This window comes from Eurypyga helias, unplaced genomic scaffold (assembly GCF_000690775.1).
Source record: "Eurypyga helias isolate BGI_N326 unplaced genomic scaffold, ASM69077v1 scaffold11094, whole genome shotgun sequence".
Lineage (NCBI taxonomy): Eukaryota > Metazoa > Chordata > Aves > Eurypygiformes > Eurypygidae > Eurypyga > Eurypyga helias.
The window spans coordinates 41,938-69,187 of record NW_010246869.1 but is presented as its reverse complement, the minus strand read 5'-3'; the positions used below and the strand labels follow the sequence as shown (position 1 = coordinate 69,187).

The 27,250-nt window shown below is 43.8% G+C and overlaps 1 protein-coding gene across 1 annotated transcript in view; it reads right to left on the bottom strand.

The window, feature by feature from the left end:
- Positions 1–1,070: 1,070 nt before the first annotated feature.
- Positions 1,071–27,250, bottom strand: part of MTCL1 (microtubule crosslinking factor 1) — a 51,844-nt gene continuing 25,664 nt past the window's right edge. Inside the window, 7 exon segments of the mRNA XM_010150560.1 lie at positions 1,071–2,344; positions 9,029–10,583; positions 12,006–12,037; positions 14,821–15,126; positions 19,252–19,421; positions 19,424–19,493; positions 25,154–25,321. Of these exon segments, the coding sequence (XP_010148862.1) occupies positions 2,135–2,344; positions 9,029–10,583; positions 12,006–12,037; positions 14,821–15,126; positions 19,252–19,421; positions 19,424–19,493; positions 25,154–25,321 (2,511 nt within the window). The 3' untranslated portion in view covers positions 1,071–2,134.

The window sequence follows — 27,250 nt, the reverse complement described above, 5'->3', positions numbered from 1 at the left end:
GGTTAATAGCCACGGTCCTAACAGATGCGGAAGAAATCAGACCTCAACTGGCTGGTGTCTGGGAGCTAACCCAACAGCTAGGGAGTCTGTTCTCATCCAACAGCTGAATTAAGCTTCCTAGAAAGCTGGCCGTGACACAGCAGGACAGGATATGAAGGGCTTATCACTCGACAGAGCTAACCAGGAAGGCTTCTAGGGATCCCAGATGGTGCTCTTCAACAAATGAGCCTCAGAAAGCTTTGGCAAAGGAAATCCAACAGGAATGAGCCGCTTCAGGGGTGGGATAACTAGTCAAAGCAGTTCACGCTCCCAGAGAAAGCATGTGGCCAAACAGAAGGTCCCAGGTAAAGTAGCTTGAGAGGTTTCCACCTCTTGGAAGGGTGCAAATTCTCGGCTGCATTTACTTCTCAGTGTTAGACGCTGGTTTTACAAAAGTCCTGGTTTTATTGGTGTCTGTGCACTGCAGACGAGACCTAAGCTTGGATTAACATGGGACGTGTCATGTTTTTTGTATTGTCCTAAGCTGGCTGGTTTTGACTCCCATGTATGTCGGGAAGCAACAAGCCATATGGCCTCAGAGGAGCTGAGAAGATGGGTCCGGCTAACTCTGCAAGCAGCGCTTGCACAGAGTTCAGTGAGGGAATTTCACAGAATCATAAAATCACAGAATGGTTTGGGTTGGAAGGGACCTTAAAGACCATCTAGTTCCAACCCCCCTGCCATGGGCAGGGACACCTTCCACCAGACCAGGTTGCTCAAAGCCTCATCCAGCCTGGCCTTGAACACTTCCAGGGATGGGGCATCCACAGCTTCTCTGGGCAATCTGTTCCAGTGCCTCACCACCCTCTAATTTAGAAATTTAGAAACCTTCCCATGGCCTGATCCAGTGCTCACAGGAATCTGTGGAGCACAGCACAATATTTGGCTTTGCCATGATTTATTTCGTATAAGGAAGCATTATTCTTCCCTTATGAATAAAGGGAGAATTCGGGGGGTTTCTACCCACACCGGTTAAATGAACCCAGGAAGTACCATCAGAAAAATGCAGCATTATGAAGCACTCAGGAAGCTTGTAAATACTGAGGGTTTTATTTCCACTTCACATGGTCTCCAACAGACTCTTAGACAAGACCAGTTACAGTTTAGTATGCCCAGAGAGCTCCACGGTTTTCCCAAAATGAAGGGAGTTCTCAGTAAACGCTGTACATAGCCAGTTGAACTGCTAACAATAATTTAAAAACTCTTTTTGTATAGTCAATGCAAGAATACCAACAAGAAAAGTACAGTACAGGTAAATTCACAACAATGCTACAGTGAAACAGATCGACTCACATTTATGTGATGGCAGAAGTACAGTAGCAGTATGTACATGCACTAAAGTGCGAGGACCCCGAGGCATGCAAGTCAAGTATCGTAGGTGTATTTTACAGCTAACTCCAGAAGGCTTTCTGAGGCATTCTTTTTCTTACACTTTTTCTTGTGTTTACCTGTATTCCCCTCCATCTGAAACCATACAAGTCTAGTGAACTAGCTTAATGGCTTTCTTCACTACTTAAAAGGTATCGCTTCAGACAGTTGAAGCATCTTTAAGAACCTTACTTTTAAAAAACGATAACACTGACATTAAAATAGAATAAAATTAACTTAAGACCCTAGGTTTACACAAAATAAAATAAAAATAGTAAAAAAAAAAAACCCAACAAACCAACAGAAATCCCAAAACCAAAATCGAAAACGTAACAGTGCAAATATAACCAAAAGGCAGTCAGTATTTGGAGAGAGCGCGAGCACATATTCAAATTCCCTTAAAACTTAATTTACATTTTATTTTAAATCTTACTGTATATCATTTTTACCCTTTTTTTGTTTGGTTTTTTTTTTTCTGTTAATATACTGTTTGTAAAAAAGATGGAGACAAAAATAGTTTTCTCAGCTATGAAAAAAATTAAGTTATTACAGGCACATTAACTGTTTCATTCTAGAAACACCTCTGTTTCCCGGGTCGGACATTCAGCAGCTGTGAACATTCCTTGACCTCTCCAAGAGGACCTCTCTCCTTCGCGGCAGAGACGGCTGGCGGGTGACCTGGCGGAGGCGAGTGGCAGCCTCCTCCCCGCCCCGTTCCCGTGTGGCATTAGGCCGGCTCGCCTCCCTGGCCGGGGGTCTCTGCCGGCGGCTCCTTGCTTCCGCTCTCCTCCGAGGAAGTCAGGTCTCCGGTGGACTGCGACTGTGAGGCAGTAGGGGAGTGTGAAGCCCATCGCGACGGTGGGCGCCGGTTTGCTGGTCTCTCTGGCCGGGAGAAGCAGGGTTGGAGGGACGGGGCTAGTGCAGAACAAGGTAGTTCCTTGGCAGCCAAGAAAGCAAAACAGCGGTTAGTGACTTGCATTAGAGGCTGTCTGGATGCCCAAAGAATTAAGAAGCAAAAGGAAAAAAAAAACAATTCCAACCAAAGCTAAGCATCTGTCATGTCGCGGGAGAAAAGCAAGCGCGGCCATCAGACTGTCTGTGGGCTCCGGGTGTCTGCCTGTATGTCAGTGACTCATGGAACAGGTAAGGACAGAATGAAAGAAGGAGTCCTGGGATGAGCTGGAGTAGCTGACAAACTTCCATTTGCTCATTCTCCTTGTGCTAGAAAGGGAAGAGCTGAAAAGTACATTTGCATGATAATTCAGGAAAATCCACTATTCACCACTTGGGCCTACCTGCTGACCTGGTATAAAAGCGCCAGGTTTGGCATTTGCAAGTGGGGCAAAAATCAACCACCGGCTCCTTTTGTCGGCTTCAGAGCTCAGAATAATGACTACAGGACTAGTTATGGTCTCCAGCTGCGTTAAAGATGAGGCTTACCTACAGATTTCATCTTCTGGAACGTCACTCCTTACTGCCAGCAGCTAAAGCTGGAATTACAGGATTCAGTGGTATTGTACATTAAAGATGAAATTCACAGAAATGAAAAAAACCCTCTGACCTTCTCCTTCTCTGTCACCTTGCCAATGCTCAGGCTTGGTAGCCTGCCTTTGCGATTTGAAACAGTGTGCAGTTGTATTTTTCACCCTCACATAAGTGGGTAATTGCTTCTAATACTTATGGCCCATGCTCATAGCACAACTAGGCTTCCTGGCTCGCTCTGAACGCTCCTTACATCAAGATGGGTGATTGTGGGAGCAAGTCTCGTAGTGCCAAAGCCAAACTTCTGAATTTCATCGCATGCTTTTTAACTTACAAAAGCAAATCAGAGGAGTTTGTCAACCTACAGAAATGTGTACACTGAGGAGCAGTCACTGGAGAGGACAGGAGAGGTCAGTAAGACCCGGTCTCAAAATCAGAACGCAAACTGGTGATAAATGAAGAGAGAGAGAGAGCAGAAACGATACAAGGCAAGGGAAAAGCTCTTGCACGGTAAGGGAAGGGGAAACCAAGGCAGCAGTAGAACAATGCAGTAGGAAGCAAAGGAGGAGGAGAAACGTGACCAAGGATGGAGAATATTGGAGTAGGTAACATGATGTGATTGGCAGTGAACAAACAAGGTGATATGCCATTGAACCTCTCCGTTGCAGTGGGAGGACCAAACATGAATGTTACATGCCAGAAAGACCAATTTCGAAGACACGGAGCTGAGGTATGGGAAATGGAGCTTGTGTAGGTGCATGTTTTGGGAAGAGTGCGTTGTCAGACTTGGGGAGGGTGAACCTCAGTGCCTGTGGGCAGTACGCAGACAACAGGGTGATCCACAGTCACACATCACCCCAGGCAGAGCTGTGCTCATCTGCCCTCAGCGTTTGCAGAGAGCGAGACCAGCGAGCCATTGCAGAAGTGGTCTGGGGGCTGTGGAGCCCAGGCCTGCACCGCTGCCTCTCTGTGCCCTCGCCCCGTCTCGTAGGCTTCACAACAACCCTTGCTAAAACAACAGTAAGGCTAAAACATGGATCGGTGCTGTCAAGAAGACTGACTCTGTGTCCTTACTTCACCTTATCCCGTTGTGCCTGGGGCAACATATGGTCTGTGAAAGCTGCCACTAGACCCGGATTTGTTAAGAGCAATCCGTATGCACAGCAGCACTCGCAGGCAGCGCAGCACAGGGAATTGAGGCTGTGAGATTTGCTGGCTTTGTCTTAGCCTCTTTCTACACAGCAGCTTAGAATGGTATCTCTAGAGCGCTGCTTGCTTCTGGCTGTTTTATCCTAGTTTATAGCAGTAAATGGGAGTCAGCATGGCGAGAATAACGTTTATTTCCACTGCTGCCTCCCAGTCCAAAAGCCTCTCTCCAGTCTGCCCACAGATGTGGGTCAGCTTTTACTCAAGGGCAGAGCTAAGCTCATCTGATCTGTGATGTACACATGCCCAGCACCACACAAAGCTGTGCCAGGGATTGGTGTTGCTCTGGGGCCAACAAATGACCGGCAACGTAATCACACAACCTGCTGGCTGCTGAGTCAGTCAGCCCCACCCTCAGTGTGGCTTCCTCGGCTAAGGAAATCCAGCCGTGACAAACTGTCCGGAATAGTTTGTGAAACCCCCTCCTCGCTTACCACGCGTAGCTGTCATAGCTAGAAAGGTTTTAATAAAATTATTACCACGTGGGTAATTTAGTCTGAGGGTTGCCTGGGGACATGGGTGGAGAGGCAGCACTTCTTAGCCCCAACGTTGAAAACGAGAAAGATAATTTCAGCTTTAGTTTCTAGCTATGTCCTAAGCCAGGATGTCAGCCACTGTGTCCAGGCCTATATTAATACATAAATAAACCCGTTTTCTGGTTCTGAGGGGGAGTAGACGGTCACAGCTCATGTCTGCACGGATTTTTCTCCCCCTCCGCTGCAGCAACCCCAGCCACTGGCCAAAACTGAGCCAGGAACAGCTGAATGAGCAGAGGTGACCATCAGCCATGGGCTGGTGCTGAAGCCCCCTCCCCAGCCCATCTTATAAAGCTGAATCCCTCCCCAACATTTTTGCATACCTTTATGTTGGCCTTAAATTTTGCCAAGTTTTAAAAGTTTAACAAAAAACCCCAACAGCACAGATTTTGACTTAAGGGTGACCTCTCCATAGCCCGTGCTGCCACAGGAGATGGCAGACGGGCTCCTATCCTGGGTGCTCCCTGACAGTCGCATCCGAAGGACCCCACAGGGGTGTTGGGTGCGCGCCGATACTTCTGGAGCTGTGGCCATTTATTTCCTTTCGTTAACTCACGCATTCAAAAATGACCGCTTTCGGAAAGGTCTGGAAACAAGGTAGAAAGGACTTACAGCAGTGAGGCAGGCAGGGTTAGAGTCCCCAGGGGGCAGTTAATAAGACAGTTTGGTTCTGGACAGAACAGACAGAAAAGAAAAAGAAAGCAAGTAGGTTGGAAAGAACTGTTTTAATCAATTATTTTTTTTTAAAGTGAAGGTTTCATGTCAGCAAGGAAGACGTCTCCAGGTATTACTACCCACTCAGATCATGTTACCGCTGTTATCACAGGGGAACTAATAATCAAAAATAAGAGATAAGCCACTAGCAGAAAAAGATTTAGAAAGGAAGGAAGTAAACAAACCAACCTTTACAATCCTAGCACAATCTCAGAAGTGGACATAGCATTAAACAAACCAAACATTTCCACTCAGCAAAGACATCTCATCCTTTGCCAACCTTGATTAGGGCTACAGAAAAACCATATTGCTATGAAAGATGAGTAAAGCTGTACTTTTTTTTTTCCTTTGTTTGATTTCAAGAGAGAATTTCTGCTTAGGAAATCTTTAATAAGTGAAAAAGAGACAGGTGTTTTCTGTTGCTCGTGTTTCTCATGTTGCTCATGCTTATGTTGTTCAGGTTTCATGAAAGCCCTTTGCCGCATCCTTCTCCCCTGTTCCTATTCAACAGCGACGCTGGATGGGAGGCTCAAGCTAAAGCAAAGCACCTTTCCTTTTCACACCATCCCCTCTTTTTACCATCCCCCTTCCATGCTAAACAGTTCAGCGGCAAGTGTGCGGCAATTGCTCCGCCTTCGCGAGCAGCAGCTGCCCTCTCCTTGATGCCTCTCTGGGGATGGTCCTTTCCCCGTGCTGTCTCCAGAAATGAGCCTGACCCACCATCCAGGACTGTTGTGTAACCTCCATGATTTACACCCTTGCTAGTCATAAAATGTTCATCCAGCTCTTACATTGTTAGGTAATGCCACTCTGCATTTTTAATAGTAATATTTATAAATCCCATGATATGCAAGTAAGAGTGGTTTAGTGAATTAGCAAGATAAGACACGAGTAGGCTGCTCTGTGTGGGTATGAATTTGCTTATAAGCACCTCTGGGAAGGTTAGAAAATACAAAGTTATTAGCACTCTGTATGCTTATAGGCTCACATGCACACATACGTATGTACGTAAATAATATATATGAATAGCAGGAATTTAAAAGGAAGCTACGTAACTGAACCACTCGGAAGCTCGAATGAAAGAAAAGCCACCAACAGGTGTTCCATGCAAGGCTAAAAGTCATTCCTATACCATGCCATGACTGCAGAAACAAGAAGGCTTTCGGTGGTAAGAAGGTCACTTGTCTTGGCCAGAAACCAGCAGGTGAGGGAGAAGCAGAGCAGGAATTTAGGAATTTAAAAGGAAGCTACGTAACTGAACCACTCGGAAGCTCGAATGAAAGAAAAGCCACCAACAGGTGTTCCATGCAAGGCTAAAAGTCATTCCTATACCATGCCATGACTGCAGAAACAAGAAGGCTTTCGGTGGTAAGAAGGTCACTTGTCTTGGCCAGAAACCAGCAGGTGAGGGAGAAGCAGAGCAGGAATTTAAGGGAGGGTGGCAGGGGCAGCACTGACATGACACTGCCCCAAGCACAGCCTGCCTCCTTCAAGATCATTTGCTGAACTGCTGTGTCTGGCTTTGTACAAAATGTGCTAAGTGGAATTTGTACAAAGTGGAATTTGTGCGGTCAGTGTAATCCATAAATAACCCAAGGCATCTGCAGAGTCTAAACTCAATTGCGGTTTTGTTTTCAGCAGTGAATCCATGCTCCTTTAAGTACATCATGTAGAACACCATCTCACCTAGGAAAAGCTAGTTCATCGTGTGAACACCCACCACCTTCCTTTTCAATGCACATTCCCGAGAAATTACAGGACCATCCAAAAATCATAACCTGTGCATCTGGCCAACAGTCATAACAACCGAGTAAGGAGCTGCAAGGAAAACCAAATCTCAGCTCTGAGGCTTAGAACTCAAAAAATCAGGCAAAAGAAACTGAAATTCACAAAAAGAAGCAATTTTCTGCCAGGTTGATGGCCAATGAGTTTTTGCTATACAGCATTAACCCAAATGTCTCCCTGCATCAAACTTAGGTACTGACACTAGTTGCTTTTTGCCAGCAGCCATTTGTGATGATGTGGAATGACATCTGTTCACTTATACTTGAAAACTGCTGAGACATTTACAAGACGCAGTTTTTTTTGCCTTGAAGGCAAAGCTGGGTTGAACCTTTAAGAGTACAATGCTCTGTATTAGAAAGACCAGTAGTGCATTTCCAGTATTTCAAACTCAGGACAGAATACAGAGCTATCTAGAAAGAGTCAAATAAATGAGTTTGCTTTCCATTTCTATTCACTCTGAGGTTTGTGCACAAAGCCTGCTTTTCATTCACTTTCATTCATTTCTTTCATTATATAGTGCACGTGGTTTCTTTTTTACATGTACAAACTTCCCTATTCCCTATTTAAACTGCATATAGGGAATATATCCTCAGCTTTGGATCCTCTGTTAGGCAAAAAGGATCACATCCTCTGAGCAGTTCCTCCAGCAGAAACCCCAGTTGTCCATTGAGAACCACCCACTACTGCAAGTCAACCTGCAGGCCAAAAGTCTCAGTGCTCAGGTCCCCACAGATCTTCAAGCCACATGTTGAGTTAGGAAATGGGTTTTGAGCCTCCCCTTGAAGCTATCCGAGGCAGGAGTGGTAGAACTCAGCCTGGTGAGACCAAGGTGGCATATCTGGGGTGCGCAGGGGACAAGGAGGAGCTGCTGCCCTGCAGCTGGGGCCCACTGAAACATCAGGATGCTAAAGGGGCAGGGGCACAGGGCAGGGAAGATGATGGGGAGCATCCCCAACCAGCAGAGAACATGCCATCTCAGTGCTGTCCCAGAAAGACAACACGCGCTGGGAAGAGCTGGGCATAACTCACCTTCTCCTGGACCCCTCAGGGCAACACTTTCACGTGCACAAAGGTTCACCAGAAACAGAAGGCTTAGACACTGATACCTGAAAGCTTTTGTCCATCATTACACCCTCTTTTGTGTTGATCGCTCTAGCACATTACTGCACCTGACCCCCAGTACCTGGACATCCTTGCTGAGACAGGTGATGACCGTTGCACTGTTGGCAGCAAATTATCAATAAAGAGTTCTTAAACACTAAGTAGGTATGTGTTTAGACTAGTTGATTAACCATTTTTTCCCTCCTTTTTCTTATTTTTGTGATGCAGCAACAGTGGGTACCAAAAGTCATGCCATTTAATCACATTCACAGACCCGAGCCAAACTTAACCAGATACATCCAGAAAAGGTACGCCGAAGGCCCTGAAGTTTTAGTTCAGGGCTGTTTGGTTTAGAGGCTGTTTTTCACACAAACTTAACACCCATTCTTGTGTAGGAGAAAGTGTCTACCTTTCCATCCAGCATAAAAGAGAAATTTACTCAAACCTAGAGTCCCTAGCGCATCTGTAACACGTGGTGCGTTTTGTGTCAGAAAACCCTTATCCCAGACATTCAGGGGAGAACCGTTTTTATCCTATAAAGGCATCTTTATCCTGTAAAGGATAAAGCTCTTCTGATGCTTTCAAGCCTGATAAGCTGTCAGGATAGAAACTCAATTCTTTAACGAGTTCTTCAGTGACTAATCCAATAGTTTCACGACTGGGACTCGCTGGTGGTACCATGACAGGACAAGGATATTCCTTGTAAATACTCACTAGGCCTGCAAGAGATCTCACAATGCATTTGTTCAAAGAAGAGTACATTTAGCTATAGGGGGAAAAACAAACAAACTCATTACCTCTATGGACCCTGGATCTACTTTGACAATTTCTCCTGTGCTGTTGTCATTGCTAAGATTTGGTGGGCTGTGTGAAGGTAGCCTTCTCTCTTCCTTTAAGGCATGCTCCAAAAGTTTCTTATTCAAGATCCTGGCAGCATTTTCTGTAAGTGTGTAACCTGGAGGGGCAGATAAGTCCTGCCTGATACTTGTCACCTCTGTCCCTTCTTCCTTTTGCGGCTCTGTCCCCAACCGGAGAGGACTGGGTGATCTGCCACGGGCATTTGTACATGGCTCCTGCAATGGGCCCAGTTCTGGTCTGGGTTCTGCTGACCGGGACCGGCTGCTAGATTTGGGGCATTTTTGGAAGGTCTCATGAAAGATGGGGCTGTGGTCAATAATGTTGAACAAACTGGAGAGGCCGTCATTGATGGTGGTGTGGACAGGACTCTCCCTTGTCGTAGTTGATCTAGCCCAAGCAGACTCGCTGAATCCTTTCTGAGGTGTGCCAGGCAAAGTCCGGTTATTTGGCTGGTCTGATTTGGGAAGGATTTTTCTTTGCAACTTTGGAGAGCCGTATTTGGGGGAGCAGCATGTGCGTTCAAACTTAGCCTGGACCTTTTCAATGACGGGGGTCACTTGCCTGCTTCTTAGGCTTCTGGATGGTGAAGAGACAGGCGTGGACCCCCCCTTTGGTGTCAGACACTTGTGTGGACTGCTGGTGATACTGCGCAGGGTCTCCGTCTGCAAGCCAACGCTGATCGTCTGGGTGGTCTGCGTCCCTGTCGTCCTCATACCGTTGGTTTGACACGCGGTGTCCTTAAACTGAGGCTCCGTTGAATTAGAGCGTATTGCGTTTCGGACAGAGAAAGCGACCTCCTTCATGTCGTCACTCATGTTTTTGGACATCTCCAAGCTGTGCAAGGGTGAGGCAAAGCCCACAGTAGTGCAAATAGGACGTTCAATGGGATGAAGACCACTCTCCAGAAAATCCTTATGATGTTTGGCCAGGTCACAAGACCACCTTCCAAACATATCTGAGGAAGCACCTTTTGGCTCAGCGACATTCCCCATAGCTTTGGTCACAGAAAACAGGAAGTCTGGCTCAACCTGGTTTTTCCCTTCGCTGCCAGCTATCACCGAGTTATCAAACCTGCGAACAACCGGTGGGCTGTGAAAGACCCGCACTCCCATTTTTTCGCTTACACCGTGACTCCTCATTGGCTGCTTTTGGCAGTGCTCTGGACTGGTCATGGTGTTAGTCGTCATAGTGACACTGGTGGTGAGGTACCATGATGATGCCTGGAAGGGATCTGAAGCAGGTTCATTCCCAGCTTTCCCAATTTCTGTCCTTTCCGCCCAGCCTTCTGCAGGCTTCTCAGTGGCCCCATCATGGTTCCTAGTGTTACTGTAATCCCAATTTTTGTTGAACTCCTCGATGTATTTCAGATCATCAGGAGACAGGGGAGGGGTTATGTCATCTTTGCTGCTGGATAAAGGCAAGTTTTTTTCTGGTAGAAACGGAGAAATATCCATCAAGCGCTGAAATTCTGACATGGAAGAAACAGACATTGCCCTGGAGAGGAGAACACGAGAGTCAGTCATAGGCTTGGAAACTCTCACAGAATAACTTATATTGAGCAGCAAACTAACTGAGGAAACCAAATTTTCACAATCTGCTTATATATAAAACCACTTTAGCCTTCTCTTCATTAAAGTTCCCTTTTATTACCTTTAAAATAGCTGCAAGTGTCCCTCGTGTCATTAAAAGTATCAAATGGTTTATTAACGGGTCTTAATCTACTGCTTTCTCATGGATTACTGTTTGGCAAATGTCTGAAATATGGAGCAGTAGAATGCATTTCAGAAATACACCATTCACAGAAAATGAGTGTTTGCAACAATATGAGGCACGCTTTTCAAAGCAAGTGTGGAGTATTTCTGACTTGCTGGGGAATCAGCAAGCCCATCCCCGCTCCTGAGATCGCCCAGGCTGTACAGCTGGTGCGTAGCGATGTGGGACATCCAGCCTACATGCTGGATGTTACACTGAACTGGCTTGGCGAGTTGAGCTCAACTGAGTTGAGCTCCGTTCAACCAAAGGGAATTGCTATGTGATAATGCTGAATTTTTGGCTTTCCCACATTTTGCTAGTCTGTACAAATTACAGGCATTCAGCTGAGTTGTCCTACTGCTTTCTTTTAAGAAAAAGTTAAACAAATAAAGAAGTTTTCTGAATGGAACTACTTAAAAATTAAAATGAGTGTAGTTATCAGAGCCGGCTCAATGAGGTAACTCAAGGTGGGTGAGGATTCAGCAAGCAGTGGGTTTTATCTATCAGTGATCTGGAGGATCCAGTAAAACCACACTGTGAGTTTTTAATCAAGAGCACCAGCTGCAGTTAGGGTGCCTGGATGTTAGGGAGTTAGGTGAGATCAGGAGTGTGGTTTTGAAGTGGATCTCCTATTCAGAGGCACTTGTTTGCATCAGGAAGGCACGTGCTGGGTTCCTTTGGGCTGAAAGCGAGCTGGAAGGTGGTCTCCAGAAGCACAGCTAATGCACTCTAGGGTTAGGTGGGTATTCATCCCATGGGATCAGACCATGGGCAGACCATGATCAGACCATGGGATCTAGTCCAGAGCAAAACATCACTGACACACAGGCATGTCAGGTCCTCTGCACTGTTTTCCTCTATATATCAATACCTACAGGTCTGCGCTACTTGCTAAGGAAGGTGCAGCCTTCAGTTTGAGCTGCAGCTTCATGGACTTTCATAGAGTTTGATCTTTGCTCACCACAGCTGAATGTGGCCCTAGTTAATCAAAGCAGAACAGAAGCATATTGAGACAAATTAATCCCTGGGTAAGTCTATTAATCTGGCTCACAGGCTGCTTAGGAGGTGGCTCAGCTATGCCCCTATGTCTGTGGTTTGGGCACTAGTGAGCTATAGCTGTGGCAGCTGAATATTTGCTGGGTTTTCCCTGCAAGTTTTACTCACCTTTGAAGATTTCCTTTGTGTGTTTCTTCCTCCTGAAGAAAAAAAGAAACAAATAGGGTAAGTTATTTTGGAACCTGTTGGCGGCATTAGCTCGTGGGTATTTTGTCATTCAGTTCCCATTAGTTACCCCAGGTATGTTTGTCTCTAAAAAGTGGCTGAATTCCCTCTGAGAAGGCATCTTCAATTGCCAGCGGGAATAATTCTTTCCTTTCTACACAGGCAGCAGAATAGGCGATCCCATTAGGACAACAGGCTGCAGAAGGAAAGCCCATATGGCAAATCTGCAGCATCCTCGAATTTTCATAGTCCCATGCAATCACAAATGGAAGGAAGCTGCAAATATCCTTTTTTTCCCATGTGCACCATATATTGTTTTGGAGCATGTATTTGTAAAGTGAATTTGTTGTGTGGAGGTAATCTTAGGCCAGAGACCTAGCTGTGCTGAAATAAAGATAAACCAGGGTCCTTTGACAGAAGATTTCATTATATGTTCTCTAGGAACCCACAAATGGCACCAGTTGAAACTCATTAAGCTCGCTGTATTAAATGCGTGGGAAGCCTATTACTTGTTTCATGGGGGGAATACCTACAGCTCACTAACGGCATTAACATGTTTTTACGGCAATTATTTCCCTGTGACAATTCTCATAATGAGTTGGTTTTTTTAAATAGATGCTTCTGAAGCAATTGCTCTGCATTTATCATTTTAACGGTTTGCTTATATTTCTAATAAACTATAGGGAACACAAAATATGATCAGGAAAAAAGGAGTATTAGTACCTATTACTTCTATTTGACCTCATGAAATCAAGAACCTTACCAACACAGAAGTGTATTTCAAATTGTGACTATTCAAAAAGAGCACCGCTTAACTCAGCAAATACCTTTCTGGTATTTATCCTGAGTCAGGGGAAAAAGAGGACTAAACTGAGCCTCCTTGCATTCACTCTGGTGAAAGTCTGGAGTAACGTTGGTGGCTTCAGTGGAGTTACTGCAGAATAAATCTGATCTAACTGCATGGAGAATCAGGTTGAAAGCTGGATTGACTTTGACTGCACATAGCACCACAAAGTACAGTGGAAAGGAACAGCTAGCAGGCTGCAGCTGCCTCTGTGCATCCCCAGTTAAGCTATTCATTAAACTCCAATCAGCCTCGCTTCAGCAAAGCCTCTGAGGGGAAATGACTTTGCCCAGGTTTCACTAAAGCATGCTTTGAAGGAAAGGAGCTATGCAGATATCACCAAGGACCAAATTCTGCTGCCAACACTTGTTAACGGTGCTAATGTCTGAAAAACAGAAAAGGGAAGAGACATCTCCCTTCTTAAATATCAGACTGAATTTGAAGGAAAGAAAACAGCAATCAAAATTAAACACAACACATAGATGCCTGACACTGGTACCAACATTATTCACTGAGCACTCGGACATGTATGAAAAAAAAGTGGTAAATATGGGATCCCACACTGCCGGCCATACCTTTATGGCACCGAGGGAGGAAAACGTAACTGGAACACACAGGTACCTACAGCTACTCAAAATGTAAGAAGAGCGGCGCTCTTAATGTTTTTTTTCCTGTTCTTCCTCTCAAAGAACTTGATTTCCCAATCCTTCAGCTGAGTAACAATGTACATCTCAAAGAAATGCTTGGGTCAGGTTTTCGCAGGTGCACATGTTCAAGTCCAGGCACAGCAGTGAACCTGGTCCTGCAGGGAGCTTGAGACCTGACCTGTTGGCAAACTCTTTTCCAGAGCAGTCAAAGTTTCAAGCCAGAGTAGACAGATACACCTCTGGCTGGGAAGCTTCTACTTCTCTCTTCGCTATAAAGTGTACCCTCAACCAGTATTTACGGGCTCAAAGCACAAGCCGACTGTCTATCCCATGTGCACAAATCTGAATTTTCAGACGAGAAGAAAGTGTTCTAAAGTTGCACCATGCAACATGCTGCCTGCTTGATAATTTTAGCTTCCGGCAGTCTCTGAACGATGCTTGTTCTGTAACAGCTGCTTACATTCAAGGAACAATAGAAAATAAAGGAGATATTAGCATTTTGAAGTTCTAATGTGGTTTTAATTTCACAGGAACCGTTAAAGTGTATAGTTGTGGTTAGGTGTGAACATTCTCAGTGCCACTAATACCATACGCCAGTTCACAGGCTATTTTATACCAGCATATGGGGATGGGGATCCTGGGTTTCATTCGGCAACAACATAAACAAAACCATGAAGACCTGGTGAAAGCAAGCCTGCAGTGGTGCAGATTTTAGCAGGACACAGACTACATTCACCATGGCCCAGTGGCATCTCTCAGCACTGCATTTTACATCTTTATAGCTTTACGGTGTGATCTCAGGGTAGGTACTTTGCTGATGAAGAACAACTTTATTTTTTAAACATCTCATCTCACTTAGTCGTGCTAATCTATTTAGATAGCAACCACAATGGAACAACCAGAAGTACCTCTCTACAGCACTTAGCGCTTTACTAATGAAATATAGCCTGTGTTTCTTCATACATATGTATCTACTTACAACTGGAAGAGATTTAAGACCTTCTAAAACAGTATGTTGTGTCAAATATAGTTATCATCTATAACACAAATGGCCACGAGGTGAGGTAATCTTTGGGACCCTTAGGCTGGCTCCCAGTTTCTCAGGTGATTGACACAGGTCTAATCATCTTGTCCATACCAGATTCACACTGGGTAACTGAAAGCTGTGCCTGTGACACCGTATCTCACTCCCTACAGCAGGGACGCTGTACCAATTCTGACACAGGAGACACCACGCCAGCTTGATAAAAGGTAGAAGAGCACATACTTCCGTTAATCCGGTCAGGAATTTCTCCCGCTCATGCTGCTGAGACCGGTGCTCATCAGACTCGTCAGGGGAATCAAGAGACAGTGATTCCAGAAAGAGGTTTTCTGTGGCACTGCATCGGTCGCTCTCCTTCAGCTTGGACAGTGACCGATCGTCAAACTGAATGGCATCTGAATCAGAGTAGGATCTTGACCCCATCGGACGAGACACGTGAAGGTTCCCCTGGGCCGTAAATGAACGAAGGTTACTCTCCTTCTGGTCACACAGAAAACCACCTCCTCTTCGTGGGCTCACTTCTTTCTGAAGCTGGAGACAAGGCAAATTACAAGGAACAGCAATTACTGAGGTAGCGTATGGCATTCTGCAGAACCCATCCTTCCCCAGGAGCGAGGCACCTGTGCCCTGGGGAGGCACCACAAGATCACTGCCTGGCTCCAGGGATGCCTGTTTGCTGTAGTGGTCCTTCCTCAAAGGGAGAGGTCTCTAGGACTTTGATGCTATTACTCATGGGATTTTGAATGATTAAATATGCATATGTACAGTTTTGCTTGTTTACACATATATATGCATACATATAGACACACTGTGTGTATAAATACACAAAATAATCCATCTGTTTGTAATCTGATTTTTAAGGAAACAAATCAACACTGTTATTTAAAAGCAATCTTGATATGAGATCCTAAAGCAATGCAAGTAGAAGCTCAAGGAAGGGTGAGTGACTTGGAGTCTCATAAAAACAAATGCATTTTTGTTCTAGCCTGCAATATAAAGGTTGCACTTTTATGTACATCTCTTTTCCAGAGGTGGAAAATTCCACTTAACAAAAGACAAAGGCTCTATTTTATAGATGGTCTAGCCCTAATGCATGGCTAGGAAGTTGGCTATTTGTACTGAACAGCATTGTAACAGGGATGAATTAGGCATGCAAAGCATGTTTGAAGAAAATGCATATGCATAGAAGGGCCATCAAAGCTATTAACTCTACATTTTGCAAAAAGTGGGCAAAGAGAGGGTGAACCACTAATGAAATTGCCAATCTTAAAATTAGATTATGCAATCAACTTCTCTTTTAATTGTAAACACAACAGGATAGATGAAGTAAGTGATATTTTCAAACATGCAGGAATCTGATAAGTAACTGATGTTTTGCTACAGCACCGTGCTAAGATTAGTGACAATACCCTGCAAATGCAAGTCTCCTATGACCCTGGAGACTGAGTACCTTCAAAACATTATTTTAACCTTGTTGCATGTGCTTGGAAAAATAAACAGACATTGTATTGCCTAATGTGGATTAAAAACTAGGTCCCAAATAATTAAATTTGCACTTGGACTGAAATCAGTGAGATTTTTGCTTGATTCAGGTCTATAAAATGGAGAATTCATCTTCAGTGATTTGCTCATGATATACAAAATCTGAAAGAGATTTATTAAAAAGAGCTAATGTAAAGTATCCTATAAAGGCAGGGGCTGGAAGATACATCCCAAGAGATCCTGGAGTCCATTCCCCAGCATATGGGCAAGACCCAAAGCAAGAAGAAATGGCAATCACATGTTTTCTGTACATGTAGTTTCAATTGCAAGCCCTTCCAGGTTTTCAGAGGTCCTACTAAGGCTAATGATGTGGGAACCTTTATGAGAAAACACTACAGATACTGTCTCACTCTCTGACAGCTGACAGGAGAATTCAAGTGAGGCATGCTGGCCTAACTTTTCAAGAGTGACTAATGATTTTGAATCCCGGTGTGTTTATACCTTTAAACACACAACTTTTCATACAGGTGACTTTGTGGGTTTAAATATTTGCCAGTGAGCTCTGTGCACAATTAGCTTTAGGAGCACAGTGGAGGGAGATTCTCTCAGGGGAAACAAAGTGACAGTGTACTTAAAAAGAAAAAACCCACAACTTTGATCTCTGGAAAAAGTAGGTCATCATGTTTTTTATATGCAAGCAGTATTCCCATAACCATCCAGAGTGAAGTATTTTATATAGTTTACACATTGGTGTGAGCTTCCCCCTAATCATACATGTATTATTCAGGAGCACTGTGAAAGCAGACAGGCATAAAGCATTACTATGAAATTTGGCACACAGGCTTCTGCTATCTCTTAGGCTCTGTTTTTCAAACTTAGGCACTGGTGTAGTCTCCTCATCCTCTACGTATTGCCATACATGGAATACACACAGAAAAACCCTGGGGAGAAGGACTTCAGAGATATACTAATTGTTTCCATATAAAGCAGGGCATAACTACAATCTGAGAGGATATTCCACTAAAAGCCTGCAAATACTTGGAAGCTTCCTGTCACACAGGGAAATATTTGATTATAAGCAAAGATGGAGTCGTGAAGTTTTGCAGGCAGGTAGCCAAGATTTCAAATGCTAGTCCGGGTCATCTAGTCCTCTGAAATGAGCTTGATGTAATATTTTTTTATTTCCTCTGTCTATTGCTAATTCTGTGTACAAATCTCTGGTACAGTAAATATATAGTTGAAGTCTAGAGGTTTCAGAAAAGTAACAAAAGAAATCAGCTACAGGGCTAGTTAAGAGCTGTTTTGTGGGCTGTCCCAAGATGACACTGAGAGGTTATGTCAGGTTTAAAGAGAATTAAAAGGCTAGGTAACATCAACAGGGATTTCTCTGTTGCTTTGTCTAATGTGCCCCATTCCCAGGGAACAGAAAAAGCAGTCTTTAACAAAGTTAAGTCCCTCAAGCTATTGAGGATACACTGAAGAGGTAATGTAAAAAACCTCAGTTCATAGGAACAGCAGCATAAATATCTGAAGATGTACCAATGACTCTCTGGAGAAAGGTTTGTGTCCGTATCCTTAGTACATTGAGGCATTTTCTGAAGGTTATTTAATTCCCACTGTACATGAAGAATTCAGAGAGGCAGTTTGGTCACTGAAACTCAACAGTTAGAAACCAGCCTAGTCAAGCCATGGAGAACTCAGCATCTTCTGCCACTGAACCTTGGAAACCAGGTAATTTGGACGGAAAGCTCTGCTACAAGCATTCCTAGCTCATAGGCATTGGCTGTTTTATTTTAGGAGATGTACTGTTGGGCTACAGTATAAGCTCAACAAGCTGCATGAAGCGTACACAAAAGCTGTCAGATAAACGGGAGATTAAAAAAATCCAGAATACTGTTTATTGATTTTTTTTTAATTTAGAAACTCGAAAATCACCTTTCTTGGTCTGTAAAAGAAAGGGTCTTTCTTCACTTCTCACTCACACCTACACTTTTAGCTGTGATTTTAGAAATATCTAGAGAGTAGAGGATTTTCTTAAGTGCTTCTGCGTGGGTTTAACATAGCTTAAACTGGGGCTTAGTCTTGCACTCATAGTATTTACAGCCAGGTGTCTTTAGCTTCTTGTTGCAGCCCTGGCATGGGAAGATCAGACACAGATGATGAACCCTTTTCAAACACTGGTCATGAAGTTCACAGGCTTAACCTGTGAAGCTACTCTGAGCTTCATTCAAGCGTGGTGCTCCCTAGAGAGTACGCACAAATCGGGTGCCATTCCATTTCTCATGTCCTAAGGACAGAAAGTATTCAGTTAATTGAGGATCCACAATTTTAGTTGTTTTTCTTACTTTTCCTGGAATGCATGACTCAGGGATGAACAATGTTCAGTCAAAAACAGTACATTAACTCTCCCTCATTAAACTTTTTATTTTTGGTATGGCTTCCAGCTGGATAATGAATTCATTAGGTATAAATTGTTTCTAATGCTAAGCAGATGAAAGTACAGATAGGCATGAAAAACTAGGGGACAGGTATGCAGTTATCAGATTTGCCAGTGATAGCAGAGGTGTGTACCAAATCCATGCGACCAAGGTCAGAAGTGTCTTTGGAATATTTAGCATTGATAGCTGTTTATTTATTATCAGTGGGGGCTCTTCATGTTAACCCCCAGGTTCCTTTGCTAGAGAAAAAAAAAATTCAGTTGAGACTGAATAGTTGCAGCAGCTGCATCTTTGGTGGCTAATTCACAGCTGAACAGACTTTTTTTGGCAGGAAGCTGTATGTCAAACCTTGAGTAACCCTGCATGTGGGATTAAGTGGTGGAGCATGAAGAAGAGATGCACTAAAGCTTTCAAACAGAACGAATCGATGTGACCATGGGTAATGGAAATGAGGCAGGAAATGGCCTTTAACCTGGAGTTGATTTCTCATAAGTGGTCTTTTACAGGGATGATGAGCATTCTCCTTTTACTCCCTAGTGTATGTAAATTGTTTTGTAGCATGAGAAACACTGATGTAGCCAAGGAACCAAAATTGTTCCTGTGCTGCTTCTTAATAATAAGGTCTCTTCTCTTAAGAGACCTTCTTCAAGGTCTCTCAACCTTGGCCCGAGTGTAATAATGGTGCAATGCCACATGCTTGCAGCCAGCCATTGCTCCCCCCAAGATAACCCCTTACCTGCTCTATCCGCCTCAGCAGCTCCTTCTTTTGACGTTCCCATTCTCGTCGGTCTCTATCAAGCCTGTCCAGGAGCTCCACCTTTTCCCGGTTCCAGTTCTTCTCACTGTGCTGGATTTGCCAGCGGAGGTCCATCACCACACCATGACTCTCAGCCAGAAGCTTCTTTCCCTTTTAAAAGCTCCCTTTGCATCGGAAGTGAGGCCTGCTTCTCCTGAGGTGTTCTCACTCTTCCCTTCCAGCTGGCATTAAAGCAAAACATTACTAGGACGTTAAACTTTCTGTGATAAAAGCCTGTGTCTGACAATAAATTTGAGTTCTAAAGCCCTAACTCCACAAAGGTAATGGCAAAATTATGGCAATTCCTAGATCTTAGGATATCAATAAATGATCAAATATATTCAATTTGAAAGAAGTTTTAAAATCAAGACAGTGAAAACCATAGTGAATAATTTCGCAAGCTCTAACTGCTCATGCTATTAAGACATCAGTTATGATCTTCCTGATGGAAGTGCGGGTACCAGCAATGAAGGAAACATGGAGATGAACTCCAACCTCATGATCATCTCTGAGACAATTGCCAGGACAACATCCTCAGCCATTGCGCTGCTTTTGGGGTCTCACTCAGTGCACCCGAAACCTAAAGAGAGTACATGCACTGTCTGAAGAGGCTTTTCCCAGAACAACCCTCAGCAATCGTCTTGTTGTACAGCTCCTCACACCTCCCAGCAAAAGCGGGTGTTAGCAGCAGATGGAGATGTACCAAGATCATGCCCTCATCTCTGCAGGTTCTGGTGCCTGAACTGATTTCTAGGGCAGTGAGCTGATGCTACCTTCCTTCCTGCTCCTTCATTTCATGCTCAGGGCTCAGCTTGATCAGGTCAGAAGAACTGGCCCAAGGCAACAGGGTCATAGGAAAACGCAGGCTCGATGGGGTGTCAGGAGGTCTCGAGTCCACCCCCCTCCTTCCAGCAGGGTTGGCTCTGAGGTCAGCTTGTACAGGACTTTGTTCAGTTGGATCCTGATGAACCTCCAAGAGCAGAGGTTGCACAACCTCTCTGGCCAACCTGGGCCACTGCTGGACTGTTGTCAGAGTGAACAAAGTGCTCAGTGGTACTGTGTAAGTTCAAGCGAGTGAAGAATTCATCCTTGAAGCCTGACCTTTTCCTGACAACTCAGTAGACGTGTGAGTGACTCAGAATGGGATGCATCTCCATCCCCTGGCTCTGCAGCTGAACTAGAGTGAAAAGCAAAAACTCATTTCTACCCCTGAAGGATAAAGTTGTCCTCAAAAAGGAGAGGCAGCAGATCTTCTGGGAAACACGCTCCTTTAGCAGGAGAAAAGGACAACACCTTCACCTTGCCTGATGTGGAAAATAAGCCCAAAGTTTCTGAGCAAAGGGAAGTTCAGACTGGATTCAGGAGTGAAGCTTACTAGTCTCTGAAACAGCCTGCCCAAATAAATGCTTGAGAGGTCATTGCGTGAGTCGATTAAAATCATACTGAGCGGCAGGGAACATCTTGTTACAGCCACTTGCATTGACGGAAATCTTAAAACACCTGCACTCTCTACCACTAATTTCTAAAATCCGGTTGTTTTCAAATGACCAAACAATCAACCGACCAAGCTACCAAAAAAATCAATTATAAAAAAGCAGGATGCTGCTTTAACCAATTTGACATGACACTATCTTTCTCACACTTATCCTGTTTGTGCAGCGCACATTTGTGGGACCCGCAGTGATGTGTGAGAGGCTGTCCTGCACACAACTGCATGGCTTGGTGGCGGACCGGAGGTGCCGTGGGGCAGAAATGCAGGACATCCCAGGAGAGACGCCTCTATGCTGCAGATCCATGATGAGAGACACCATCCTGGGCAGCGCGGCTTCTCAAGAAGCCGGGAAGCTTTGTTGCCTTCCTACTCACTACCCCAGCACATTGACTGTCTGCATGCTAGTTCAGCAATATGGAAAAGTATCACTGCTCGTTTCCAAACTCACTGCCAACTTCAGATAATGGCCTCTTGGCCCTTGCTACATCTTTCCTCTGTCCATCCTCAAGTCCCCAGCTCCCTTCCATGGTCCTGTGGGAGTCAGTGTTGGTGCTGCAGCCAGGGTCAGCAACGTTGGCACCCATTTAGGTTTGTTTGCTTTAATTTTACCATTCCGTGTCACCTGACCCAGGTGACTCTTGCAAGTTTCTGCGGGGTTTTCTAAGTAGCTGTGACACTAAATAATCATGAATTTCAGGAGTGTCACTGCAGAGTTGAGATCAGCCAAAACAATAAGGAATTAATGAAGGAAAACCTATACAGTTTCTTTGCACCTAAGCCTGATAGATGGCTATTTAGGACTTGTTCTTTGTGATATATGAAAGTCATCTTTCAAGGAGCTTTGATGCCCCCAGAGACTTCTCATCTTGCAATATGAGCTCTTAGGGGAGGTTGCTAGAGTCTTTGGGATAAACCCAACTAGGCTGGATGCCACATGCAGCAGTAGCTATGGATAGCATTCTAAGTTGTGAAGACATACCAATGGCTGTGATAAATTCTTTAGCTGGTATGAAACATGAAAATGCTAACAGCAACCTATAACGCAAACCAATGCTCCCCTGCAATAAATACAGTGTGCATGATTATCCTATAAAGCAAATTCCTTCTTCCATTTTTTTGAATCTCAAAAAAATAGCAAAATGTTGAACCTCAACAAGACTCATTCTCTCTCTCTCTTTTTACACCACCAAGTTCTTCACCACAACTGGGCAAATTCTCAGCCTTTGAGCTGGCAAACAAGACAGGCAGTGGTGCCTGCAAAGGGCAGGAGAGCTGGGAGAGGCAGTGGGGAGTAAGAACATGCTTCAGAAGAGTGATATCCCAACAATGTATGGCTGCCGTTAGAGTGGTATGCCCCAAACCACCAAAATACAGTAAGTCATCCTGTGCGGGACCATGGGCTCACCCAGAGCAGAGCTCTGGCTTTTGCCCCATTTGCCCTGTATTGAGAAGGATACAGGAAGTCTATAAATACAAAGATGAGTTCAAAACCAAGTATAGACTTGCTGTAAAATAGCAAGTACACAGTGATATGCCTTCAGGATAATTTCCTGTGTTCAGTGATTTGGGACCTAAAACATTCTCCAGTCAGAGGCTGTATCTTTAGTCTCAGAGGACAGTTCTTGATGCCTATAGAAGGCAGAACAATAGTCCTGGCAAAGAGAGATTCTTTCTGCCTCAGTTTTGATGAAACAGCTCCAATCACGGAAGAAAGGTCCATTGGTATCTCCTTAGCATGCAAGTCTAGATGTGACTTTCCTAAACCTGCTAACTACTAAGGGTGGCCAGACACCTCTCCATGTGCACCACAGGTTTTATTCTGCTCAGGTATCCTGAAGCTGGTCAGAGTCCTAGTGAGGGTCCATGTCCTTACATGCAAGTTCTCAAAGCATACGCAGGGTTTGGTCCCTCATACAAACTCCCTCCTTCCAAACTTTTCTCAGTTCCCAGAATACTGAGACTTCTACTTCCCCAGCTGGAGGCTGAGAATTACTAAGAATCCTTATTGGCTCAGCATTATCACAATCCCATACTTGGGAGCAATCTCATTACTTTATATCTTAGAAACAATGCCTAAGGATCCTTGTGCAAATAAGATGCACATGCATTTCTGGCAGACAAGACCTTTATTTTTGATAATATGTTCAGTGCTAAAGCTCCAAAGCATCAGGCAACAGCAGCACATTGTCACCTCTGATATGCAGTGCTTTTGTATCAAAAAAGTTTCCTTTCCTACACAGAGAGTTGAAGCATCAAAATGCAAAACTATTGCCAGTGACTATTAATTAGGAGTTGACTCTTCTGAGGAAAATGGTCTTGCTAATTGACCTACCGCTTCACAAAAAAAGTGGAAAACAGCAGCACTGAAGACAATGGTGGAGACTAGAAAGGTCTTGATTCTCTGTGGGCTTGTCAGGGGGTTGGCAGCTCTATATGAAACATACGGTGGGAGCGCTGCACAGTCCGCTGCTTCATCGCTACCAATCAATATATCAAAACGTCATGAGGGGTCCTCCTACCCACACCAACCTGACTGAGTTGGTTATTTAGGTAAAGTTGTTGTTATGCTACATGTTGGGACACAGAATAGCAAAGGATGTTAACATGACTGTATATAATGTTGACATTTCACACGTCGTTCACTTGCTCCTCCTATTTTGATCCTGAAATTGAACCTATAGTGAAAATGCTCCATAGTTTGAATCTTTAACATTAGTTTGAGATAAATTTATGTTTATATTATTCCTATTGCAGGCTTATTAACAATTATTTTTATATATGTGAGCATGTACACCAGACCTCAGTGGGATGCTTACATTATTTGTCCTATCCTAATTGACATTCTAATGACTGATGTGCTATTTTGCTACTGCATTAGGGACCTGGTTTTAATGTGAAATAGAAATGTTGTGGGGAATTGGCTAAGGAAGCCAGTTTTATGTCTTGAATATTGACCAGTTTCGTTCTTTTCATCTGTTTCAAAAAAATGTAAAAAGTAACACCCATGGCTCGGTAATTACCATGTTATGTATTATTACCAGTGGAGCAGTGGTGGTAGAAAAAAGCCTGAGAAAGCTGTCAGAAGGAAGGGTGTAAATCCTTTTTCTCCCTGGGCTGGAGTGGCAGCACTCTCCTGGTGCCAAACAACAGCCAAAGTGTCAGCCTGGGAGTTTATCTCCCCTGCAAAGGCAAAGCATGCAAGCCCTAAATTGGCAGTTCTTTGACAGACTAAATTTCTTGAAGTTTTGTTCTTTGTTGCCATCTCAAGTTTAAGGTAAATCTGTCACTGAAGTTTTATATCAGGAGGACCGAAAATGGGAATTGGTTTTGTTTCCTTTTTCAAGTGATCCATTGTCTGGGAATGTGTGTGCACTAAGAAGCAGCTGAACTGAGAATCTGAATCCGTTGAGAGAAAACCCTGCTAAAATGAAAGCTGCTTCCTTCATTCCGGGAAAGCAGCCTAGAGAACCTGGGCAGGAAAAGCAGCGCTCGCATCTCAGCTCTGTGTCAGTGAGTCTCCAACGTTCCGTAAACCCTCCTAAATGTACCACTCTCCCAGAAGGGAATGTTTTTATTATAATTGTCTTCTGCAGAGAAGCTCTGCAATTACAAATCTTTTTCTCAAGACCTGAACATACTAATTCTTCCACCCTTCTCTTCTTCAGTGCGGAAAACTAGAGCTTTTATGCCATCAGCTATGGAAATGAATCCTCGTGGGGTTTTTTGCTGTTTTGTTTTCATATTGCTTCAGAAACAGTACATCTTCTGCGAACAGCCGTACTGAAACACCTGGCACCAGATTTTATATACATACTTCTAACAGTATGCCACGGCGGGTACTAGAGCTCTCTCTTCAGTGGGGTACCATCCATCACTAACCAGTAGCTTTGAACAGCTGGTTTAATATTAACATATCAATCTATCACTTTATTAAATCACTCTTTTCTGCCCCATGCATCACATACCGTAGTCGTTATGTGCCAAGACACAGTGACGAGCTAATTGCGAGCACGTCGACATCAAGACATTTTTCTCTCCTATAAATGCCAACAAACACCCACATGTCTCATTACCACAGCTGATACATTACCAGCCAACTCTTCTGAGAAGAAACAGTAAGAAGAGGTTCGGGTCCTTTATCCTCACCTACATTACACGGTACCTACTACACGAGCACTTGCACTGGGACAACTGGAATCCAAGAGGCAAAGCTTCACTCAGACTTCAGGGGGGCTTTCAGACATCAGGGTAAGATGAAAAAATATAATCCCTTTCCTGGCTGTCATAGATTTCCTGTTTCATTAAGCACCTCAGCCGTTCTTTACCGGTGTTGGACACGGGGGACATTACCTGTTCAAGGTGACACTTCAGTTTGGCCATCTCCACCTCCCAGGATGCCTTGTGCAGGGCGTACTGTTGCTGGAGGCCCTGGCGCTCGCGCTCCTCATCCTGCAGCTCCGAGCGGAAGTCATCCAACAAACCCTTCAGAGCATTCAGGAGCTTCCGATTTTCACTTGCCTGCCGCAACAAAACAAACAAAATGCTCTCATTGGATGGCTTTAGCCTCCAGTTTCATTTTTAGGAGGAAAAATGCCTGCCCGTCCATTGCATGGAAGAGGAAGTGCCTGGGATAATTTTTGCATGAGAAAACCGAGAATCACAATGCCTTCTCTGTCCACAGGTGGCTCAGGGAAGTAGTTGAGTAGTCACTATCCCTGGAAGTATTTAAGACGTGTAGACATGGCACTTAGGGACATGGTTTAGTGGTGGAATTGGCAGTGTTAGGTTTATGGTTGGACTTGATAATATTAGGGGTCTTTTCCAACCTAAATGATTCTATGATTCTGTGATTCTGTTTCTTGTTAGCCCTAGCCCTGAAGCCCCCATGAAAGCCAAAGATACTTCAGTCACCCTGAAAAAGGCACCAAACATCTTTTTGGAGTGAGGACACCTGCAATAACTTCCTTTTTAATATTGTAAACCAAAGGTAGACTATCATTCCTGACATTTGTTGGGTAACTGGGTGTCCCATACATACAGTCATTGCTCAGGATCAAACTGCAAATATTTGTAAACTACATGTACAGCAAATTATTTTTTAATTAATTTTAATTTTTAATGGGTAAAAAAAAAAAGTGAGGTTTTGAGCTGAGTATCTCTACTAAGGTATTTCACTAGCCTGTACTTCACATTTCTGCTCAGTCCCAGGCAGTCGCACACAGGTTAGCTTTGCAGAAGCACCATGTTTGGTACCAAAGGCATGAATGCCAAGCAGGCCACTTTTACTCTTGCACATGGGACCAAAGAGCAAAAACCCCCATCCACATCTTACTGAGTATACTCATGGTCATACTGAAAATGTTGTCTGTGCTCTTGTGCTAGCCAGGAGCCAAGAACGGAGTTAAACTGAAAGTCTAGCCCAGAGCAGGCATCTGATCTTGACAAGTGCTGAAAGACAGCATGCATACTTATGCAAATCCCTAATTTTTTTCTGAGGTTTGGCATTTGCTTTCTGCAAATTCTCTGGACACTTGTAAAACCTGTCATTTTTATGTTAAATATTGAGAAATGGTTTTTTAAAAATTCATTCTGGATCAGTAAAACAAAAGGTATCCCACCGTTTTTTGCAGTTATTGAATTACAAAACAGAAACCTGTATCATGATTTATTTATCCAAAATTAAATATCAAAATCAATATCAAACCAATATCAAATATTCCCAATGAGCTTTTCAAAGACTAGGGAGTACTTGGAGATTGTATCTGTCAAGTTACTTTGAATAGAAAAGACTTCTAAGAAAATTATATTTGATTAGCAGACACAGCATGAGTAGAAAAATGGGAATGCTTACTCAAAGAATTCAGCATTTAATCACCTGGTTCTCATGAATGTGTTAGCTTTCTTGGGAAGGCCTAACTCAAACTAGCTGACTCAGTTCTTGCATGATAGTCTAATTGATTTTATTTTTTATTTATTTTCCCAAGTGAGATTTCCTGCAGTTCCTCTTATCCAGAGTTTAATGAAATACCTGCATAGGAGCTTCTTTGTAGACAAGTCAAGTAAACAGATACACACAAAAATCTAAATAATTTTCATGAGCTTTTTTAATGACGATACATATAAAAATTTATGCAGACAACTAAGCTGATTTCATATGCTCATCAGATTTTTGGCATCACTGAACCCACCTCACCCACTTTTGTAATCACTCATCAGACATACCATGGGTTTTTTCCTTAAAAAACAAACAAATGTGGTCTACTTTTTCCAATCCATTTGATTCATCAGCAAAAATATGCTAGATGCAGGGAAATGACTGCAGGTGCTCATTGACTGACCTATAATTGGTTTGGGCTAATGAAATGTGATGGTGTACAACATGGCGTTTTATAAGGAACACACCCACGGAAGCAGAATTAATTCCATTAACTCCATCATGCATATAAG